The sequence below is a fragment of the Stegodyphus dumicola genome, chromosome 1 (genome assembly GCF_044657685.1).
Source record: "Stegodyphus dumicola isolate Sdum_Otavi_A_Nest chromosome 1, ASM4465768v1".
In the NCBI taxonomy this organism is placed as follows: domain Eukaryota; kingdom Metazoa; phylum Arthropoda; class Arachnida; order Araneae; family Eresidae; genus Stegodyphus; species Stegodyphus dumicola.
The window spans coordinates 8,605,845-8,629,232 of NC_140768.1; the positions used below are offsets into that span (position 1 = coordinate 8,605,845).

At 34.7% G+C, this 23,388-nt stretch overlaps 1 protein-coding gene across 1 annotated transcript in view; it reads left to right on the forward strand.

Annotated features, from left to right (window-relative positions):
- The window catches only part of LOC118188453 (uncharacterized), a 537,164-nt gene that overhangs the window by 485,682 nt on the left and 28,094 nt on the right, over positions 1–23,388 (forward strand). Inside the window, exons 6-8 of the mRNA XM_085812498.1 lie at positions 15,766–15,948; positions 17,500–19,547; positions 21,615–22,651. Coding sequence (XP_085668624.1) covers positions 15,766–15,948; positions 17,500–19,547; positions 21,615–22,651 — 3,268 coding nt within the window. The remainder of the gene's footprint in view (positions 1–15,765; positions 15,949–17,499; positions 19,548–21,614; positions 22,652–23,388) is intronic.

The following is a 23,388-nucleotide window of genomic DNA, read 5'->3' on the forward strand; positions in this document are numbered from 1 at the left end:
TTAAAGAAATTAAATTATGAAGAATCTGCATCAATGTATGTCTGTTTCTCGCATTATGATAAAACAACGGTACCTAGAGCCATCCAAATTTGAAGAATATGAGCCATCCAATTTGGGCATCTGGAAGCCCGAATTTGGAATTTTTTTTATTGTCGATGGCGTATTTTGTAACACTTCAACAAATTTTTGATTGACAAACTCAACAATTTCAAAGCGAGCCATAGCAGCACTGTGCGGGTGAGAAGGGGGGATTTTTATCTCCAGTGTGCCAGACTGTGTATCGGAAATTCTAAAGATATGCTCATTTTAAAATTACTTTGCGACATTGCTGAGGAATTGAGTTTTATGGTTTAAGTACAAAAAACATGATATTTAATAAATCAAGGTAACACACAAAAAGTTAAAAAAAAAAGGTCCTTGGGCGTAATGTAAAATCTGAAAGCTTTCAGATTTTTTTTTAAAATTTCATTATCGTTTTGATTATTTATACAATAGATAATCCAAGGATGTGTGTATCCCCGAAATAATAAATTACAAAGTATTTTTAAATACTTTCATTGTGTGTTTGGAGAAACCAAAGTCTTGAAAAAGAAACAAGAACTAACAAGAGATTTTCCAAAAAAATAATAAAAAATCTGAAATTTTTCAGATTTTAAATTACGTCCAAAGGGGCGTTTTTTAACGTTTTGAGTGTTACCTTTATTTATTAAATATCATGTTCTTTGCACTTAAACCATAAAATTCAGTTCAAGAGCAATATCGCAAAATAATGTTAAATTCAGCATATCTTTAGAATTTCCGATATACACAGTCTCGCGAGCTGGAGATAAAAGTATTTTTTTTCTATATAACGTTGCCATTTCTCGCTTTTAAAGCATTGAGTTTGTAAATCAAAAATTCGTTAAAGTTTTACAAAATATAAAATCTATAATAAAACAAATTCCAAATTTGGGATTTCAGATGCCCATATTCGCAGTAGGATTTCGTCATTCAAAATTCGATGGCTCTATGTACCATTGTTTTATCACAATGCCGGAAATAGACAATCATTTATGCAGATTTTTCATTATTTAATTTCTTCAAATATAATGCAGGACTCTAACATTTTGTGGCAACAGTTTGAAAAGTGAACCGACGTTTATGAGTCCGACGCAAAATGCCAAAACGAAAGCAATAGTCCTTCGGGACTGAAATCCCTTTGGACTAAAAATCCTGAGTAGTATTCCCTTAAGAGCTTTTTTTTCTCTGGTGACAGATCCATATCTGTGACGTCACATTCATCCCACTCATCCGCGTTATCACCTCTGTCCAGGATTAGGGTCGCCCATTGTTGCCTCTTCTTTTGTTCGTGGACAGCGGACGCCTACTAAGCCTCTAAAAATACGCAAGATATCACCAATGCCACCAACGAGCAACTAAGCTGGGCAGACATTCTCTTGTTTCACACTCGGCTGTGTTCCAAAACACCATAAAAATAATAAGTTCTTTTTAAGCTGCAGTAAGCTTGGAACCATTCAAATCTCGCGAAGCGTTATTCATCGTTGATTGGTGTACATTTATTCCGAGAGCTATTTGCATCCTCTTAATGAGTCTCTTAGCGTTATCGAGTCATTTACCTAATTTTTCAATTGTTTGTTTTTCTCTGATGATGGTTTGTTTCGGGGATTAGATCATTTATGGAAACCGTTTCGAGATCTCGCTTTCTAGGTCTCAAAAGTTTGCCCTCAAAACGAAAAGAATTTTTTTTTTTCTGTATAAATTTTTTAATTAAAAGGTTTAAAAAAATATTTTTGAGGTTTGAGTTCTGTACCTTTTTAAGTTTTCCGATATAAAAAAGGTTATCTTTGTCACGGAAAGCAGAGAGCCAGTATAGAAAATTCGCAAAAATTACCGATGAAAGTAAGGAATAAAAAAGAATTAAAATTTAAAAATACGAGAAAAAGTAACATCGGTTCTACTTTAAAAAAAAAAAAAAAAATCTGATGTGTCCACCACATGACTTCCTTGTACGGAATATTAAATTATACGCATTTTTCTTGCACTTTATTTAAACTTATTAGATCGAATTAAACCTACTTCGCCGACAGCGCATAAACCACAATAGAATAAATGCATTCTTTAAAATTCACTTTGTTTACCATAGCGACACTCTGGCGCTAGGTTTACTTAACAGTATTATATTTCATTGATATTATAACTCAGAATGCACAAAATTTATATCATTTAAAGAATTATCTAATCGTTGCCACATATTCTATTCAAATACTATAATAAAGCTAGAACTATGTATAAAAGAAATTAAGCAAACGAAACAAAAAAGAAACAGTTTTTCACAGACGATGGAGTATTTCTCATTCAATTAATTCAGTTCTCACTTCGCGAGAAGGCAAAAATACATAAAAACTCAAAATATCTATATTAAAAATTACGAAGTAAATCTCAAACGCTTATTTCCTCGAAACAATTCCAGAAAGAATTAAGCATGATTTAATTGACAATAATAAATGAAGGCGTTATCTTTGTTGTTGCGAAGCTAAGTTTCTCTAGATTGGCAACAAATCCACTAGTCTGCTGTTTCAAATGTAAACAACCAATGGCCGCCATTAAAAAAAGGCTTAGAATCACTAAAAATATTGTATACAGATATACTAAAGGCATAAAAACCTTAAACGGAAGATAAAAACAACATAATTCAATCATTTTAAAGCAAAAAATGTACAATTTACAAACATATAAGCGTAAAGAAACTGAGATCACTGAGCCGGGTAACAGAGTGGATATATATGTAAATATATTTATATACGTTTGGTGCGGCCGATTGCAACCAAATACGAGGTGCACATCTACTTTTATAGCAGTCCTATATACAAAAGTTCAACGTTCTGAGGCTACTCGTTTTTGAATTATGCGAGATACGTACGTACGTACATACGTTGGTACTGACGCCACGAAAAATTCTCTTCAGAATTCATTTTAAAGCAGTTTTATAATTTTTTTGAAGGAAAAGAGTCTTTTATTCTGTCCTTACGTACAGATATGACGCAAAAACATCGTTAAATTGCATTCGATAGCGGTCAAAATGGATATTTTCGTTGAACTATGCTGCCTGAAACTTTTCGCGATTACAATACTTTGGTGGCAAGAATTTGAAAAGTGAAACGGAAGCCCTTCTGGGCTAACGCTCTTTTCGCTAAAAATTTGTAATCACACTAGGCGAAATGCCGAAAATCCTCTTTCTGCATTATTCAACAGATGTCTTCCGAAGATGGATCTTCAAAGATGATGGATCTCTTTTCAGAGTTTTAACAGATTATGAAAATGGGTGAAATGGATATTATGGTTTTTATCTGCTGTTATTTAGTTCGTATTTACTGGAGGAACTGAATCCAGATTTGTTGTACTGCTTACGGAACTACGAGCGTATTATTTATTATTCTTTAGTTTCCCTAGGCGCATGGTTGACATCTCCGTTGTCGTGATGAGAGTGCACATTAGTTTACAGCTATGCAGAATGGAATCAGTGAATGCCATAACGCCAGTCTCGGTGGTTAAGGAAATTGTGGATCTTTCTTATAAAGTTTTTATCTCCTTAAAAGATTACAATGGGACTCTTCCATCGAAAAGCGACACAAAAAGCCAGTTACATAATGTATTCAAATTTGTCGTTTTGGTTCATTTCCGGAATGACATACTTTGTGAATTGAGTGAGTTCACAAAGTCACTTGTAAATTTTCCATTATGAGGTGCAAAGACGTGTTCCTTGGTTTTCGGAACACGAGAAAGAAGGCTGGTTAAATATAGGAAAGTGGAACTAGTGTATTAGATCGTGGAATTAATAGGACAAAAATATATATATATATATACTTTGGAAAAGGTTCAGTTCATATTTTATTTATTAGGCCAAAGGGGTAATTTTCCTAGATGGGATGTTAATTCCGTTTTGCCATTTTGCGTTGGTTCATTCTAAATGATGTTGCACTTTTCAGATTGTTGCTACCAAATATTAGAGCCCTGCATTATATTGAAGGAAACTAAAAACGGAAGAATCTCCATGAATGTATGTATGTTTTTCGCATTGTGGAAAAAAAAGGTACCTAGAGGCATCGAATTCTGAATAAAGTAGTCCTCCGCTCGAATATAGGCGTCTGGAAGCCCGAATTTAGAATTTGTTTTACTGTCTATTTCATATTTTATAAAACTTTAAAGGATTTTTGTTATAAGAAACTCAACGGTTCCAAAGCCAGCCATGACAGCACTGTAGAGGGGGGGGAACCTGCCCCCCTCCTAACATACACACATTTTTATCTCCAGCGCGCGAGACTGTATCGGAAATTCTGAAGATGTGCTGTTTTAAAATTATTTTATATTGCTGTTGAATTGAATTTTATGGTTTCAGTGTGGTAAACATGAGATTTTAATAAATAAAAGTAACACACAAAACGTTAAAAAAAAAAAAGAAAAAAAAAGAGAGAATTAGACGCATAAAATGATATTTAATACATTTATAAGTCTAGTGCACTTTAAGTCACAGGTAATTTATTAATGAATACCATTCTGTTCTTTTTTTTTTTTTTTTTTTTTGTATTGATGTTAAAATATTGCAGTATCGAGTTCGAATTAGAGATTTGGGTAAGATAAATATTATATAACGAGTAGAGTAGTAGTAGTTTGTGATAATTTTTTTTGCTTTAATAAATAGTATTGTTGCATATCATTATTTTTAAAGTGTTACTTTGAAATACGAGTTCTGATTTCAGTACTATTATGTTGAATACTTTCGTATATATTGAGCGTATTTACTCCCACGAAGGAAAGTGCTTGAAAAAATTCAGTGGTGTGTTTTATCCCTTTTTTAATAATTACGATAACGGAATCATCTATTATCCGATATTTCGTAATCGTAATTATTAAAAAATCAGTAATTCAGTAAAAACTAATTCAATAAATATTAAACAAGGAGTGAAATACATCATTGAATTTTCAAGCTCTTCTCTTCAGGCGAGTAAATAATCGCAATACATATGAATGCATTTAAAATAAACAGAAAGAATTCCTCTATTATCCGATATTCCGTTTTATCCGGATGGACCGTGAACTTGATGGAACGCCAGTGGATTTTGAAGTGATTTGGGAGAACTCAAAGGGATAAGTTTATTTGATTGTAGCTTCAAATTATAGAATATTTTGTTATGTAAAGAGATATGATCTGTAAGAGCGGATTACAATGAAGTCTGAAAGGTTTCACATTTTAACGGTCACCCAAAAAAGTCTTAAAAGTTTTTTACTCCTCTCGCTATGCTCGCATTTTACCAGTCCCTCTTGCACTCACCGCTGCTAACACACCCCCTTTTTGTCTTTTTAGTTTTATTATAAAGCATCATTTTCTTCGAATTTAAACGCCCATATCCAGTTAAACAGCAAAAATCACAAAAATTTTGAAAGCAGCATAGGTTTAGAATTCCCGATGCAGTTTTAAGTGTTGCCATACACTTTTTTTCTTCCCCCCCCAGTCTTTTCTCAGTTCATCATATGAGTAATGTTTACTTTTTTAGGAAACTGGCTTACAAAACTCATCTTTTTATTATTAACGTTTTGTGTGTCATTTATTAAATATCATGTTCTTTGCACATACGCCACATAAATTCGACAGCAGAGGCACAAAATATTTAAAAACAGCATATCTTTAGAATTTCCGATAGACAATCTCGCGCGTTGGAGATAAAAATGTTTTATTCCGTACGGTGGTGCCACGACTCCCTTTCGAATCGTTTAGTTAATAAAAAAATTCATTAAAGTTTTACAGAATGTGAAATAAATAATAAAAAGCATAATATCATCATTTTATGAAAATATTGATTATAATATATTAGTTTTAATTAGATAGGTCACAAATTAAATACATTTTTTTATTTAAATCACTCCGATTCAAAAGTGAGAAACGAATATTAAGCGTTGAATGTTAATCCATGACAGATTCAATTGGTAAGATAAATATCATATATTTTTCCGAATGGCACCTGATTCGAATGAAAAGCGAAACGACTCATAAAGTGATTCGATTTCCCGATTTCGAAGGATAATTTTAACTGTTTCCAAAGATCCATTAAAAATTTTTTTTTCTTGGATTTCGCATCATTTTTTTATTATTGTCTGTTAAAAGCAGTTCAGACTTTTTTTTTTTAACTTGATAATCTGGATTTTGAAGCCATTTTTAAAATGGTATGATGATTTGCATGCAATATTTTATTTGAATGTGTTTTTATATCATTACGACAGTTATTTAGAAAAGAAAAATATTGTAATAAATTTTTGGAAATTTTAGATTACACATTTTTGTATTAACTTAATTAAAAAAAAAAGTATTACTCAGATGATCAAATAATGTCGAACAGTGACTTATGAAGTCGTCAACCTACTCTGCGTCCTCATTTAAAGAACAAGTACATTGTGTACAAGGTTCCTCCACTTCAGAAAAGGTTTCATTAATTTCACTATGATAAATTTTTTTAAATATTGAAAGGGTTTCAAAAATATTCTTACTGAACTTTTTTAAAATATTGAATAACTTTAAATATTTTTAGACCAAAGTGTGGTAATTTGCCCAGAAGGGTTATTATTATCCTTTTGGCATTTTGCGTCGATTCACTATAAACGGCGAATCACTTTTCAAATTGTTGCCACCAAATACTAGAGCCATGTATTAAAGAAATTAAATAATGAAGAATCTGCATAAATGTAAAATTCTTGCATTGTGATAAAACAACGGTAACTACAGCCATTCAATTTTGAATAACGTACGTCTCCATCCGAGTATGGGCATCTGGAAAGCCGAATTTGTTATTTGTGATCTCTTTCATATTTTGTAAAGCATTTTTGAGTGTTTGATTAAAAACTCAATGATTTCAAAGCGAGCAATAGCGACATTGTAAGGTTTTTTTTTCCCAACCACAATTTTTTTCCACTGTGCATATTTATTGACATCAGAAATGAAAATTCTATGGTTTTCTTTTCAGTTTGCAGGATCTAAGTTCGCATGCTTATATCTCATTATACCACGAGCTGTCACTTTCAGTCTTTCACTTAATTGTCTAATGGGAAAATGTGAACGGTTTCGTGGAATTCTAATCACCCGCAAATGTTTTTTGGATTACTTATCTAGTTCAGTATTTTTTTTAAAGGTTGTGTAGTGTTCTATATATATATATATATATATATATATATTTTTTTTTTTTTTTTTTCCTTTTTTTGAGACTGTCTCAATCAAGAGCGAGATTCGAAGCCCCCGTCTACCCTTTGCTTTACTTCGGGGAATGGCGAATTTCCGGTGACCATTCATTTGCACAATTCGAGAAATAAAACAGAGGAAACAGGTGTGTGTGTGTGTGTGTGTGTGGAGAGAGGAAGGAGGAGGATCCACCAAATTCCTTCCAGGTGAACGGAGGCGATTGTCCTTCCATTGTTTCGTGCGGTGACCTTGAGACAGATCTGGACGACTTCTCCCTTCGGTGCGATTCAGGAATTCGTTTCCGCCATATCGAATGTTTAATTTGATACGACTTCCAAGTTTTTTCTATCCGTTAAGGAGGAGGGGAATTGAAATTTGTGCTAAGAATGGAAAAAAAAAAAAAAAAAAAAAAGAAAGAAAGAAAAGACCACCGGATCTATATTTTTATTGACCAGATTGCAAAGCTGATATAAATGAACCTCAAACAACTGATTGTATCAGCAAGAGAACAAACAATGTATGGTTATTATGAAAATTTATATATTTTTATTTTGTTATTAAGTGAAGAAATTTGACGTGATGGTTCAGAATACTTTTTCTGCTTCGAAGAAAGGAGAGCGGTATGAAATTCTGTGAAAATGAATCTAGCATTTCTCAGAAAGTAATCCTAATCGGAGTTCGAATTTTATCTCATTTTACAGCCCACACTGCTTAATTTTCTGATGTATTGATTATCTTGGACATTCAGTGCATTTAAAGTAACATGTATATGTTTAAAGTAAGTTCAACATAGATATTATATTCTGGCTTCTTCTAAAAACTATTTGAAACAGTTTGTATCTTTTGTTCCGTTTTCAATCGCAGTACTTTTTAAACCAGTTAATGTTTCGCGGAAGTTAAATATTCTAGGAGACGATAATAATTAAACAGGTGATATTTCTACAAATTCTAATTTCCTGTACTTAATGGTTACAGTACTACTTCTAAAATATAATAGTAAAGTATCGGGATAATATTGAAAAAAAATCAGATAATCAAATAATTTTCTCAAATCTTTCAATCAAATAAGTCTGTTCATTTTTAACTGAGTATTAATCCTGCTCGAAATTTGTCTTGCATAGACTAGTTCATTTGCCGAGTGGATAACACAGGTGATCACTGGTAGTTACGTCGGACTCGAATTACAGGAAAGGAACCATTTTCTCGCAGTAACGTCAGCAGAAAGGCATCCCTTAGGTACATAACCCTTATGTGAAACTGCATCCTTGCTTCCTTATATAATAAACAAATAAGTATGTATTGCGAATGCTGCCGTGTGAGTAACACAACTGAATACTGGTAGTTTTGTCTTGTTCTGTTTGCATTATTCTTCCCCCACCTCTATGTGTTTTATTACGCGTTTTCAGAGACTTCCAAACCTGTGCCTGCTTGTCTCTATTTCTCACATAACATATGTACTATTTGCGTCGGAGTCGTTTGATTGCGGCGAAGCACTCGAGGGCTATCTGCCTAAGGACAGGGACCCCTTCGTGAATACTTTATAAAGGAAACTGACTCATCTATACATTATACGTGGAGAAAAACATGAACACGCCGATGGAGCCAGACCGTCCGCAGGATTCGAACCTCCTTAATATTTTAACTACCATTCCCTAACTTCTGGTTTAAGTACGAATTCTAAATTATTAATGAATTACTTTAAAAAAAAATTTAAAATAAATAAAGAAAGAAAATCTGAAATGTTTCAGATTTTAAATTACGTCCAAAGGAGCGTTTCTTTAACATTTTGTGTGTTACATTTATTCATTAAATATCATGTTTTTCGCACTTAAACCGTAAAATTCAGTTCAACAGCAATATCGCAAAATAGTTTGAAAATGAGCCTATCTGTAGAATTTCCGATGCAGAGACTCGCGCCTTGGAGATAAAAATATTTTTTTTCTGTACAACATTGCCATTACTCGCTTTGAAATTCTTGAGTTTGTTAATGAAAAATTCGTTAAAGTTTTACACAATAGGAAATCGATAATAAAACAAATTCCACATTTCAGATTCGGTCTTCCACATGCCCATATTCGTAGGAGGATTACGTCATTCAAAATTCGATGGCTCTATGTACCGTTGTTTTATCACAAGGCGAGAAATAGACATACATTTATGCAGATTTTTCATTATTTAATTTCTTTAAATATAACACAGGGCGATAATACTTTGTGGCAACAGTTTGAAAAGTGATTCGCCGTTTGTAGTGAATCGACGCAAAATTGCAAAACGAAAACAGTAATAGTCTTTCAGAGACTTTGGGCTAAAAAAACCTTACATATCTTCCTTAGGTTATTTCTTTATATTATTCGCAATTTTTAAACTGTTCCACAAGGGGTAGAGCCTTGTCGATCAGGTACCTTGGGGTACCAAGCACAGTTCTATGGAGGAGGAAGATTCGAACATCGGACCGAACTACTAGTTTTCAGCGACTTTACCGCTCGGCCGCTGATGGGCCTGCGTTGAAGACATGGAGATTATTTGCCTTTGTAAACAATGAAATTAATTGTTTTGAATATCCTTGCGTTCTCGTTTTATGATTTTATTTTTAATTTTTTGTCATGATGAATTTTCTTAAGCGTTAAATCTAGCTAATCTTGGATTCCTTACTTTTGTCTAGTAATCTCGTGAGATATTTGCAAATGTCCATTTTTTTACTATAGAGCACAATAATGTGTAACGAGTTTTAATTATTAATAAGATTTGTTGATTTTTTATCCGTGGTAATGGTTTTTGTCTCACGTGATTAAATGTCAAGTGTTATTGCCAGTCGACGAAGCGTATCTTTTACTTGTTATGCTGTAAATACGCGATCCTCATTAGCATTAAAAAGGAATGATCAAAAGATTCATTAATTTTACTCAAACAGTCCTTTAGTGTTTCGGACGGTATTGGCCTTTCTAATAGTTTAAAATTTCTGTATTTATACGTTTTGCGTTCGAAGGAATGATCCTGGAAAGAACCTCGAGATTCCAACATTGAAATTCTGTTTTTGAGTTGAGTTGCAGTGGTACGTAATAGTAAAAAATTTAGTTCATCTGTTAGAGCATCCGGTATTAATTTTATTTCTTTAATGATAAAATCTTGTATAGGTGTTAAGACTACAATCTGAAGTTTTCAAAACACGATTTTGTTGTGTAATTTTTTATTGTCAAAAGTAATAACTTTTAATATGCGTACCATCTATTTGTTTGTTTAAATCCAATATGTTTTTAACGATATGGAAATTGGAAAGAAGATCACAGTCCATTTGCTTACTCTGTCTGTTAGTAATGGCCGCTTCCCCTTCTTGATGACTAAGCGGGGAGGACTGAAACAATGATGGATTTAAAATCGAGTTTCTCTATCACATTTCTAAGAAACAGAAAGGAAATAGAATGGGGATAACTGTGTGCGTTTTTCGACTCAACCATAAAGTGCCACGTGAGTTCAAAACGCGATGAAGATGATAAATCTTGAAGAGAAGCTATTCTCAAAAAGGTGATGATAAATTTCTGTACGATACGATAGCCATTTCAATTTCACTGGACATTCTCAAAACAAATAATAACACTAAAACATTATATGCTACGAAGACATGAGTATGGTAAATTAACTCATTTACATGTAAACAGCTTTTTAGATTTTTCGCTTGCAGTTTAAAATAATTTTCCAACTCTCCAGAAATCTTCACGTAGCAATTAAACTAAAATAATTTTCCAACTCTCCAGAAATCTTCACGTAGCAATTAAACTAAAATAATTTTGCAACTCTTCAGGAATCTTCACTTAGCAATTAAACTAAAATAATTTTCCAACTCTCCCGAAATCTTCACGTAGAAATTAAAACTAATTTTCGAACTCTCCAGAAATCTTTACGTAGCAATTAAACGTAAATACACGGTATTTTGGAGTATTTGATTAACTTAAGATTTCAAGTTTCGCTGAACAAAAAGTTACCATATTACATAATTATTATTGTAATAATAATATGCGATGTTTTGGAATGTTTAATTATTTGTGGAGATAATAATCATAAAATTACTTCTATTGGTTTACTGAACGGAAAATTGTATGATAATCCTGCATCTTTGAAAGTGTCACATGTGAAAAGCGTGGACTGCATATAAAGCCCCTTCAAATAGATGAACTTAATATGTTAAGTATATTTCTTATATACTTAATATGTTAAGTATATTTTTTATATACTTAATATGTTAAGTATATAAGAAAGTTCATTGATTGCTGTACATATCACATCTTGAACTGAAACATTCAATTACGAACGGACGAGTTCAAGAAACGAAGCAAATACGTTCTCTCTTTTAATGTATAAGTTAAAGGGTCCAGTACCACCCACCCGTTTAATTGCCGAACGGTTGCAGCTATATAGTCATAAAAATGTTTTCTACGTATAGTAAAGTGGCTTTGCACTGCTGGATGAGACTGCGTACAGCGCCACCTGTTGGAAAACGGCGAAGTTAGCTTTCCTGTCTCGAAAGCGGTACGAGATAGTAGGAAAAAAAGTGAATTACAAATTTGTAGAGCGTATCGGTTTATTTCGAAAAGACATCTCTTGGCTATGAATATTAAAAATAGAACGCTGAAAACGCAACATTTGTTTTTTCGCGATTTCCGAAACCGTTACTTCGAAACATTCCAGCGGAACCAAAAAAGATTATCTCTCGGACGAAAAACGAGCCTGCTTCACGACTAGTAATTCACAATCGAGAGGACTGCGGTTCAAACCCCGCGGGGTGCATCCTTCCACTAAATGTCTTTACAAACAGAATAGACTATGCAAGTGTGTCTCAAAACGCATCAACTGAACGTTGGTGTGAGAAATTTGTGCAAATAGTGTATGAAACGTCACACCTGTTCACCTCAGACCGCTGTAAAAGGGATATCTGCTTGGGGTAGTTACGTTGAAGCTCATAGTTATGCAGCCTCTTAAAAAAATAATTACTGTGAGATTTTTCTACTTTAGTGGTGGGCCCAGCGCACGATCGGCAGCGCCGCTGTATTCGCAACTTTTCCTGCAGACCCCATATCCTGCACACGAAACTATTCTACAGGCTGCGTGACTAACTGATTTCGATCTGTGAGACAAGCTTGAGATATCAGTTTTCTTTTTCCACCTCCCCTCCATAGCTTTCTTTTTTCCATTTATATCCTCCATCTTCCTTAGCGAATTCAGCTAATGCAACCTGATTTTTGAATTAAGGATAAAGTTTACGTATTTGTGATAGCCGTCTCTCCTCGCAGTGAAGGGGCACAAGATCTATGGACTTCAAAATTTATTTTAAATGACTGATGACAAACTTATAAGGTATTTCTCCCGCTTTCCAAGCGTCCTTCGTGGTGTAGTGGTTCTGCACGCTGTGCCGATATTCCAGAGGTCCGTGATTCGATTCCCGGCGAAGGCGGTTGCATATTTTTCATCTTATATGCTTCCAATTAACCTAACGACTCTACAAGTGGCACCCGAACTAAAAGGGTTGTGGATGATGATTCTCCACACCCAGGTTTTGGCGACTAGGTCCCATGAAACCCTAGTAGCCCTTTAAAAAGGGGAGTATATAAGGTATTTCTCCCACTTAGTTCCTAGCGTCCTTCGTGGTGTAGTGGTTCTGCACGCTGGGCCGGTATTCCAGAGGTCCGTGGTTCGATTCCCGGCGAAGGCGGTTGTTAATTTTTCATCTCGCTTGCTTCTAAAAAATCCTATTGTCTCTACAAACTAAGTGGAGTATGAAGTCCTGAAAGGTATACTTCGGTCAAAACTGGGTATATATGTCTTATATGCCTTACCTTTCTTTCACGTACTATCTTTACCCAAATTGATTTTTTTTTAAATTAATAAAATATGCTATTAGTCAATTAAATAAAATAAAGCGGAAAGGAGTAACTTTGTAAAGTATTTTCTCTTTCCTTTTTGTATGCCTTCGTAGTATAATTGGAAGCGTATACACGACGTTTATTCGAAAGGTCCAAGGTTCGAGTCATTCATCAAGGTTCGAGATAAAATCATTTTAAAATGCGCCTATCTTTAGAATTTCCGATACACAGTCTCGCGTGCTGAATATAATTCCCCCCCCTCCGCAGAGTGTTGCCATGGCTGGCTTTGAAATCGTTGAATTTCTTAATCAAAAACTCATAATTGCTTTACAAAAATATGAAAGAGATTATAAAGCAAATTCCAAATTCGGACTTCCAGATGCCCATATTCGGGTGGAGACGTACGTTATTCATAATTGGATAACTCTAGGTGTACCGTTGTTTTATCACAACGCGAGAAACGTACATACCTTTATGCAGATTCTTCATTATGTAGTTTCTTTAAATATAACACAGGGCTCTAATATTTGGTGGCAACAATTTAAAAAGTGATTCACCGTTTAATGCGAATCAACGCAAAATGTCAAAACGAAATTAACAGCCCATCTTGGCAAATTGGCCCTTTGGGCTAAAAAAAAAAAAAATAATGACTCTACAAATGGCGCTCGTCGTCACCACTAGGATTTATCGATTGGGTCTCCTCATCCCCAGTCGTCCTTTTAAAAGGAATATATTAAGGAGTAACAATATTTGATTAGGTTTTATATTTAAAAAGAATTCAGGACGTATGCATAATTAATACTTGCTAACACTTGTATGTATTACATGGTCGATAACTTTTAACACACGGTTTCTTCAATAGCAACGATTTGTAGCTGCTCATTTTATGAACTCGATAATGCTTTTGCATACACAAATTCTCTATATCCGAATGTGGAAACTATCTTTGTATGATTTCTACGTGATAAAGGACATGGAATGTTGTGTTTAGAGCTTCGGGACCTGTTTCGTATACCATAATTTTGCATACAATATCATCTTGTTTAGGAACCAGCGAGTTTAATATGAAATATGACAGATTTTCATCTTAGAAGGCATAGAGAACACGTGTGTGACATCTGTTTTCTCCCACTACGTATTTCCTGTATATAAACTAGTTTCTTAAAAAATTGCTGTTGTAATTAAAGTAACCCCAATTTCACGGTCCAATAATCTGATCTTCCATCTAATTTCTCCTTTGTTATTTGCGCATAAATTTTTCTTTCTGCACTTCAGGAAATAGCAAAAATCACAAATTGTTTCACTTTTCTATAATTTCGTATTACGACACAAAATAATGTGTGTCCTATTCTTCGCAATATTATATTGTTCTCTCGTAATGGGGTGGAGGGGATATTATTGAACCGGTTACTAAATGAGAAATTTATTTTTTCTCTTTATAAAAAAAAGTGTGCTGTAATATGAAGTTATTTATAGAATCTAATTTATTGATTTCTACTATAAACACTACAGCTAACTTGATGTAAGCCCTGTTAAGAACTATTCTATTTATTGCTCTGACATTTAAAAAAAAAAAAAAAAAACTAATAATTTTTTGTAAACAACTGCAGATACTGCATGGGATGGAATGTAAGGTAATTTTTATTTCTCAAAATGTCCTTCTGTGAACCATATTGATAAGTATGAGAGGTCTAAGGTACGTTACCATTTAAAAATTTAAAATCTCATGTGTACACACATGGCTTCCTTGTACAGAATATTTTATTACACACATTTTTTCCTGCATTTCATTTAAACGCATTTCCTAGAATTTCATTAGAAGTATATTTCTCATTCAATTAATTCAGTTCTCACTTCGTGGCAAGGTAAAAATATATAAAAACTTATAATATCTTCATTAAAAATTGAAAAGATATAGAAATTTCAACGTTCTGTGGCGTTTCAAGTTATGCGAGATATATTCATACGTACGTAAAGACGCCACGAAAAAAATCTCTTCTCAATCCATTTTAAATCAGTTTTATAATTCGTCTGTGGAAAAAGAATCCTTTATTGTGTCCTTACGTACAGATATCGCACATAAACATCGCTGAAATACATTCCATAGCTGCCAAAATTGATATTTTCGATGGAATGACCCGGAATTTTTCGTGATTACATACTTCCTTTACTTCGTACAAGGAAGTAAAAATGGAATATTATTTTATCTAAATTGTGATATTTAATACTGTCTATCTTGAAAAACAATTGCAACATGACACGCTCATGAATGTGAGACCGTCATACCCAAGCTTCCCTTGTGTTTGGTAAAACACGTTCAGAATACCGGATCGTCGTAATGCGGGGCCATTTTATTTAAGGCGTATATTTGTTTACAATAAATATGTTCAGATTCTGCAATTGGGAGAAATTTTTGAAAAATCGCAAAGCGATATTTTTCCGATATAAGTTATTATTGGCATGAACCGCCAATTCAAATCGCAATTTCTATTTTCTTCGGGCATAAAGATTACAAAAAGATACACTGGGATCTAAAATTGAGGCAAACTTTAATGTTGGATCCCGGAATAGATTAAAGTCAATTCAAGATTGAACTTTGCCTTGATTTGAGTTATAATGCTACGTTTTGTGTAAGTTTTAGGACATGATCTGATTGTTTTAAAACCAACCTTTCTTTGTTTCTAGTGGGCGAGGATTCGTGTGCACTGCAGACAACCGAAGAGACGACGTTGCCTGTGAGTGAGGGTCCAGTGCCTGTGGACGAGAGGAACCCGTTGTGCCCCGGGACCCCCGATGCCCCGACAGCCGGCTCAACTCAAGTCTCTCCACCCGACCGAGATGTCCAAGAATCGGACACAGTTGCACTTGGTAAGTGTGCCAGAACTTTGAAATTAAAAACAATTTGTAAAGTCATTAGGAATTTTGTAGCTGGAGAGGTGAAAAATGAGCAATATCCACGCCGGGACTCGAACCTGGACCTGTCGAATACACGCCGAGTGTGCTTACCGTTACACCGCGAAGGCATGCAGAAAGAAGAGAGAAAGTACCTTATATACTCCCTTTTAAAATAGCAACTGGAGATTAGGGGGACCCAGTAGCCAAATCCTGGTGGTGAAGAATCATCATCCACCACCTTTTCAGTTCGGGCGCCACTGTAGAGTCATTAGGATGTTTGTAAAGGAGGAGACATGCCCTCGCCGTGATCGAACCCGGACCTCTCGAATACGCGCCGAGTGTGCTAACCTTTACAACACGGAAGGCGTACAAAAAAGGAGATAGAAAATAACTTAAAAACTGTTGACATGTTGTATTCTATTTTAAATTAAGATGACTTCCGGTTCAGTAAGCAAAACATTAGAAAGTAACTGTCAAAGCTTCTAACTATAATGCGGAAAATTATCGCACGGAAATAAATGCCATCTCCTTGAAATTTAAAAATATATGTTCACAATAGAAATTAATTATTTGGACCGATAAATGACCTAAAAAGTATCCTCCAACGAGATTAAATATTCATTTTTCTAAAATAAAAGTCTTTTTCTGCGTGAATAGCTTACCTTTGTTTCGAGTATAACCAACATGGTTAAGGGGTCGAGAGGAAGTTCTCATTAGGAGTTGTGAATAATTAGAAACAAGTCATTACATCATGCACATGTCCTGGCTTCAGAGCTTGAAAATAAAGATCAATGTCGAAAACACCGTGACGGTCATGTTTTCATACCGAAGAGCTATCATCTTTATTTGTATGTATAATACTGCTATCCCATAGTCCAAGCAAGTAGCCTATTTTGGTGTTATACTGAACCAAAGATTAACATGGAAGATAATATTACATATGTAATCTCTTAAGTTCCGGAAATGTAAAGCTACTCTTCATCCCTTAATTCGCCGGAACTCGAACGGAAGTCGCGTGCTGCAAATTATTATAATTATAGTTAGGCTTTGATTATCACAATGTCTGAGCCTATTTCCTCAGATTTTAGACAAAGTCATCCTATGGTTCTTCATAATTCCTCTTTTCCTTCACAAAAGCTAAGAAGTTAGGAATCGGCATGACGTTCCTAAGGCCTTCATTGACCCGCCATTATGTCGCAGATGTTTACCATTTCCGAAATATTAAGCAAAATAAATTGCATTTTGTGTTTACTTTAAACTTACTACTAAACGTTTATTACTTTGTAAACCCCTTTCTCGTGAACAGTTTCTTTTCCTTTCTAATTTATGTTTGAAATATAACCTTCCCAACTTACAATAAAGCTCTGATAATACAACCCGAGATTTTTTACTTTGCTCACTAGTGATGCTTTTTGATATATATATAAAAGAAAAAAAACTCTGATTACATATTTATGTATTCAGCAGATATAGCACATGAAAACCGCAGATTACTTATGCATTAATGTATTTCTCTTCTTTTAGATTTGCTGGAACATTCATCCGAAATGCTGAAGCATCAACTACTTCGCGACGAACAAAACGTTCGCTACTCTTCCTCTTACCGAGAGGAATTCGATAAAGTAACTGACCAAGTGGATCAGGATTCACTTGTGAACAAACATCATTCTTCCGGTTGCGACGATTCGGGAGTGTTCCTGGAAGAACCATTTACATCCTCTCCCGAGACCCAGGCGAAATCGGCCTTAGCCCGTCTCCAGAATAGTTTGCAGAAGTTCGCCGACGACCCCGCAAAGATGCGACAATATTCAATACACGAAGGTCTCGACTCGGATGCCGAGAAAAGCGATGATTTGGGATTGGCTTCATCGTCCATCGATTCTGCAGATGATTTGGATGGTGATCCTTTACCGTCAACTTTGCAAATAGTCACGTGCCCTCCAGTTGTGCCTACTAGACAGAAACCTCCTCCCATTCCCGCAAGAAAATCAAAATTCATTGATCAGCAGAAAAACAATAAAGTTACAGCCCTTGAAGTTCCTAAGCAGAGGAAAATACCTCTGAGTAAAAGTTCCAGCTCAGAAGCGGATTCGAATTTCGGTGAAGGTGAACCTTCTCCGAATGAAGATCTCATAGCTCCCAGTACTATCAGCGAAAATTCAAAAAATATTTTGAATTTGCAGAAAAGCGAGCAGTCGCGTAATAATTTTGCCATGACTCGATCATTTCACGAAGAGATGCTTGTAAACCAGCAAAAGGAATTGAATTATACCCATGACTCTAAGACGAATTTCCTAGCTCGTACTCTTAGTTCTTCCCCTTCCGTGAAGAAACTAGATGTAATCAGTGGAACTAACCGGAGAAATAGCGAACAAGCTTCTAGTCTGAAGTGGAAAAGTGAAGAATGCTTAAGGACAGCTGCAGAAGCTAAATGGTCTCTACCAGGACGTCGATATGAAAAATCTGTAAGTGTGAAAGATAGAATAGCTATGTTTACGGAAATGGAGGCGAGTCAAAACAGTGGCAAAAGAGATCTTCAGCGTTATGGTAGTGAAAATAACATCAAAACTGTAACACTTAGCGTCGAAAATAAGAAAATCGAGCATACGCCGGCCGAAAATCATAAGTTTGATAATCTTCGGGATTCAAAATGGCATAGCATGCACAGCATTGCCAAGAAATGTGCGGATAAAGAAATCCCATATTCCAGTATGAAGCCCGCTTTGAGCATACCATCTTTAGCGTCGAATTCTGTGACGGATAATATGTGCTATTCTACTCTTCCTGTAAAACTAGACGTAGAACCTCCCAAGCCTATTATTTCCACATACCCAGAGACTCAACTTACCAACAATAAAAGGTATAACTACGGACTTTATAGCCTCAAAAATCTTAAAAATACAGAAGACTTATTGAGCAAAAAAGCGGCGGGCTCTAACCTACTCTCTATTATTGATCGAAAGCAGCCGCTGCAAAAGCTAAAAGGTCTGGTCATTCCTGATAAACCCATGCAGCCAAACAGCACAAAGGAGCTACCTACTATTGTAAGCAGTGATACAGATGGTTTGAAAGATTCAAGGCGAGCCTCACTTCCAGTTACGGTTGTAACTTCGTGTAAAACGATGTCTCTTCCCAGAAATAAAAAACTGGAATGCCCCCCACCTGTACAGCGACAAAAATCTTTGTCAGAACCTCCTTGGAAGAGTGAAAGTAATAATAATAATTGTAATATTCTGCCAAAGTATTCTCCTGCATTCAAAAAGAGAAGTTTGGAACTGCCAGGATCATCTTTGTCGCCGACTCCACCATCTTCCATTACCAGTCCTTTATCACCGCCGCCGTCATCTCCATCGAGCATCTGCAGTTCCAACGCAAGTTCGACGTTGCAGCAAAACATATTTCAGTTTTCACTTTCACACAGCAAACCAGTTCAGCCGTTGCAGCCAGAAAAAGCTCTGATGTCACCTCCATCTATCTCCTCAGATGTGGAGTACGAAGGCGATAACTCCGAAGATTCATCGCATTCTGCCTCTCCTATGAGGAATGTTCCTCGAGAATCCAAAGACACCTTGGTAATTAAACATATATTTTTCCTTTTGAATTTCTATTAAAATTCTATTCAACAAAATAACTTTCACTGGTGTTATTTTTATTCATTTTTCTGCGACCACAATAATTTTATTAGTCCAAAGGGATTTGAATCCCGAAGGACTATTAGTTTCGTTTTGGCATTTTGCGTCGGACTCATAAATGTCGGTTCACTTTTCAAACTGTTGCCACAAAATGTTAGAGTCCTGCATTATATTTGAAGAAATTAAATAATGAAAAATCTCCATAAATGTATGTATATTTCTCGTATTGTGATAAAACAACGGTACATAGAGTCATCGAATTTTGAATAACGTAATCCTCCAACGAATATGAGCATGTGGCAGACCAAATTTGAAATTTGAAATTTGTTTTATGATCGATTTCCTATTTTTTAAAACTTTGACGAATTTTTGATTAACAAACTCAAGGATTTCCAAGCGAGCAATGGCAACGTTGTGCAGAAAAAACATTTTTATCTCCAGCGCGTGAGTCTCTGTATCGGAAATTCTAAAGATAGGCTCGTTTTAAAACTATTTTGCGATATTGCTGTTGCACTGGATCTTATGGTTTAAGTGCGAGGAACATGATATTTAATAAAGAAAGGTAACACACAAAATGTTAAAAAACGCCCCTTTCGACGTAATTTAAAATCTGAAACATTTCAGATTTTTTTTTTATTTTTATTTATTTATTTATTATTAATATCTTCTTAAGCAAAACTACGAATTTGCATGTTCATTAACGTTGGGAGTAAATAATCTCGTTTATCAGTTTTCTTTAAAATAAAAATTAATCAGCTAGTTAGAAAGATGGCATATTTAGGATGTGGCAGAATTCATAACATGAATAAAATATCACAAATGAATAATTCCCTTTTATTTATTATTCACTATGTCAAATACTGCCATTTACAGTTCAGTGTTTTAATACGACCTCTGTCAAATAATGGTGTGGGTATCACTTCTGACTCCATATATTGGATTAGAACAAATATTCTCTATTATATAAAGCTAATTTAAAATTAAATTATGAAAAGCATAGAACAGTTACTGTAGTGAAGTATAGTTCTCGTGACGTGAGGAATCTGCTGCCTCTATAATCCAGAGTTCAAGAACATTGTGGCGTGTTGTTCCCATGGAAACAAGTTGCAGAGTGAATTAGCCACGCCTTCAAAATTATTCGGTAGTATTTTACATCCTCTGATTCGTTATATCTAGAACGATATCAGAGGAAAAACAAGATCATGGTTCGTCAGCCCTCCAGAAACCAAGAGGCTTTGACAACAGACACAGTGCAGAACGCTAAAATCTCGTGTCACTGACAAATGATAGCGTCCGCGATGCTAGACCATGTCATGTGACAGGTTTATTAGTCCAAAGGGGCTTTGTCCGTGGACTATTGTTTTCGATTTTGCGTTGGTTCACTATAAATGTCCGTTTCACTTTTCAAACTGTTGTCACCCAATGTTAGAGTACTGCATTATATTTGAAGAAATTAAATAATGAAAAATCTTCATATATGTATGTGTATTTCTTGCAATGTGATAAAACAGCGGTACATAGAGCCATCGAGTTTTGAATGACGTAATCCTACTGCGAATATGGGCATATGGAAGCCGAAATTTGTTTTATTATCGATTTCATATTTTGTAAAACTTTAACGAATTTTTTATGAACAAACTCAAGGATTTTAAAGCGAGCCATGGCAACGTCGTACAGAAAGAAACATTTTTATCTCCAGCGCGTGAGAAAATTCTAAAGATATCCTCAATTTAAAATTATTTTGCGATATTGCTCTTGAACTAAATTTTGTGGTTTAAGTGCGAAGAACATGATGTTCAATAAATAAATGTAACAAACAAAACGTTAAAAAAAAAGCCCCCTTTGGACTAATTTAAAATCTGAAACCTTTAAGATTTTCTTTTCTTTCTTTTAAATTTTATTTTACATTCTAAAATGTTAAGGATTTTGCAGGTGCGATTGTTAATGATGTTGCTTTAAACAAGTTTGAAAGTGTTCTTAAGTGTCTTTTATCTCATTTCGTTTCAGCCGTATTCTCAGACGAACAGCTCCGGTGTCGTACTTTATGGAAAATCAAATGCCTTTACGAGTAACGCCAGAAATGTCTCTCATCAACCACTTTTGGTTGAAAGCATTGGAAAGACGTCGAAGTTACCTGATGTGGAACATCCGAAAACGACACCAGCTATTTATGTATCTAAGACCGAAATTCGATTAAAACATGATGAATCAAAGATTGAAATTTCTGCAAATGCCAAAGACCTTTCTCTGAAAGTAGAAACTGAAAATAATGAAAAACAAAATGGCCGTACTCCATCTCCTTACGCAGTATCAGACAATAATAATGCTCCATTGAACGAAGGCTACTTATCTGAAGCAAGTCTGAATTACTTACCAGAAGGATTGCCAAATTTTGCGGAAAAGAAAAATGATATCTTTACAACAACAGAAAGTTTAAACAAATTTAGTATCAGCAACGGAACTGCAAGAAACGGCGCATCAAAGAAATGCCAGAATTATTCAGATACAGAATTGGAAAATAAAGAATTTAATGCTGAAAACTTAGAAATTCCAGTTGGGAAATTCCGTGCATTGCCTCTTAGCTTTAAAGAATCCCAAACGAAGGAAACAACGATCAATGGATCTTCTAATGTGAAAAAAGAAGAAAGCACCATATGGACTGCGGCACGGTCTCTGAACTCTGAATGCGACGAAAGTGAAGACGACGATTCGCATTCTACTTTAAGCCACAGAACGGAAGATTCTCGGCACACGACTACAGATGACTGTTTGTCTGATGCTACCACGGATTCATTCGAAAAAACTCAGCTTGCCTCCGAGACATGTAATTTAAATAAATTGAATGAAGATTGTGCTTCAACGGAAGGATACTTATCGGATGCATCAACTGATGTTTCCTTGCGAAGATTTACTAACCGCCAGGCAGAATCAATCACCTATTCTACCGAAGAATATCTCTCAGATGCAACTACTGAATCTCCAGATCCAGATTGGATTTCGAACAGGGGTTTCATGGTAGAACAACTGCCTGATTCGAATTACAGGTAATTTACCTATTTCTCCATCCATTCAATTTTTTTTCCTTAGGCGTAATATTAGTTTTTATCGATCGAGATTATATTTTTCATTTTGCCATGGAACTAACACACCATTTTAAGATTGTTAGTTCTGCAAAATAGCTCGAACAATATTTCAAACTTCTTTGAAACAACTGTAATTTTAAAGATAGTTGTCAATTTTAACTATCGACGAATAGCAGAACACAGAATACATAAAAATACGTGTTGAATGTATCCCCTCACCCTCTAAAAAAATCCATAGACAAATACTTGATCCTGATTTTAAAAAAAAAAAAAAAAGAAAAAGAAAAAGAAGAAGAATTTAAGTTACTTTTCCCGGCGCAAATCTCGCCAAGCAGACTTTATTGGCGACAACATACAGTATGTACACGAAAAATGTTAACAAATGTTAGTTCTAAGAATTTGTTATTTTGAAGGCATAAACATTTTAATAACGTTTAAAATTTTGTAAAAAGCCAATAAATGGTACTTTTCCGTTTTGCCGGCGCAAATCTCGCCAAGCAGACTTTATTGGCGACAACATACAGTATACACATAAAAAATATGAAAAAAATTTTAGTTCTAAGAATTCTTTTTTTGAAGGCATAAACATTTTAATATCACTTAAAGCTTTATAAAAAGCCAATACATAAAGACAATAAATTTGTAAAAAGACATTAATTTAAGAATTTACTATGCTTTCATGGTTCAACATCCTGATT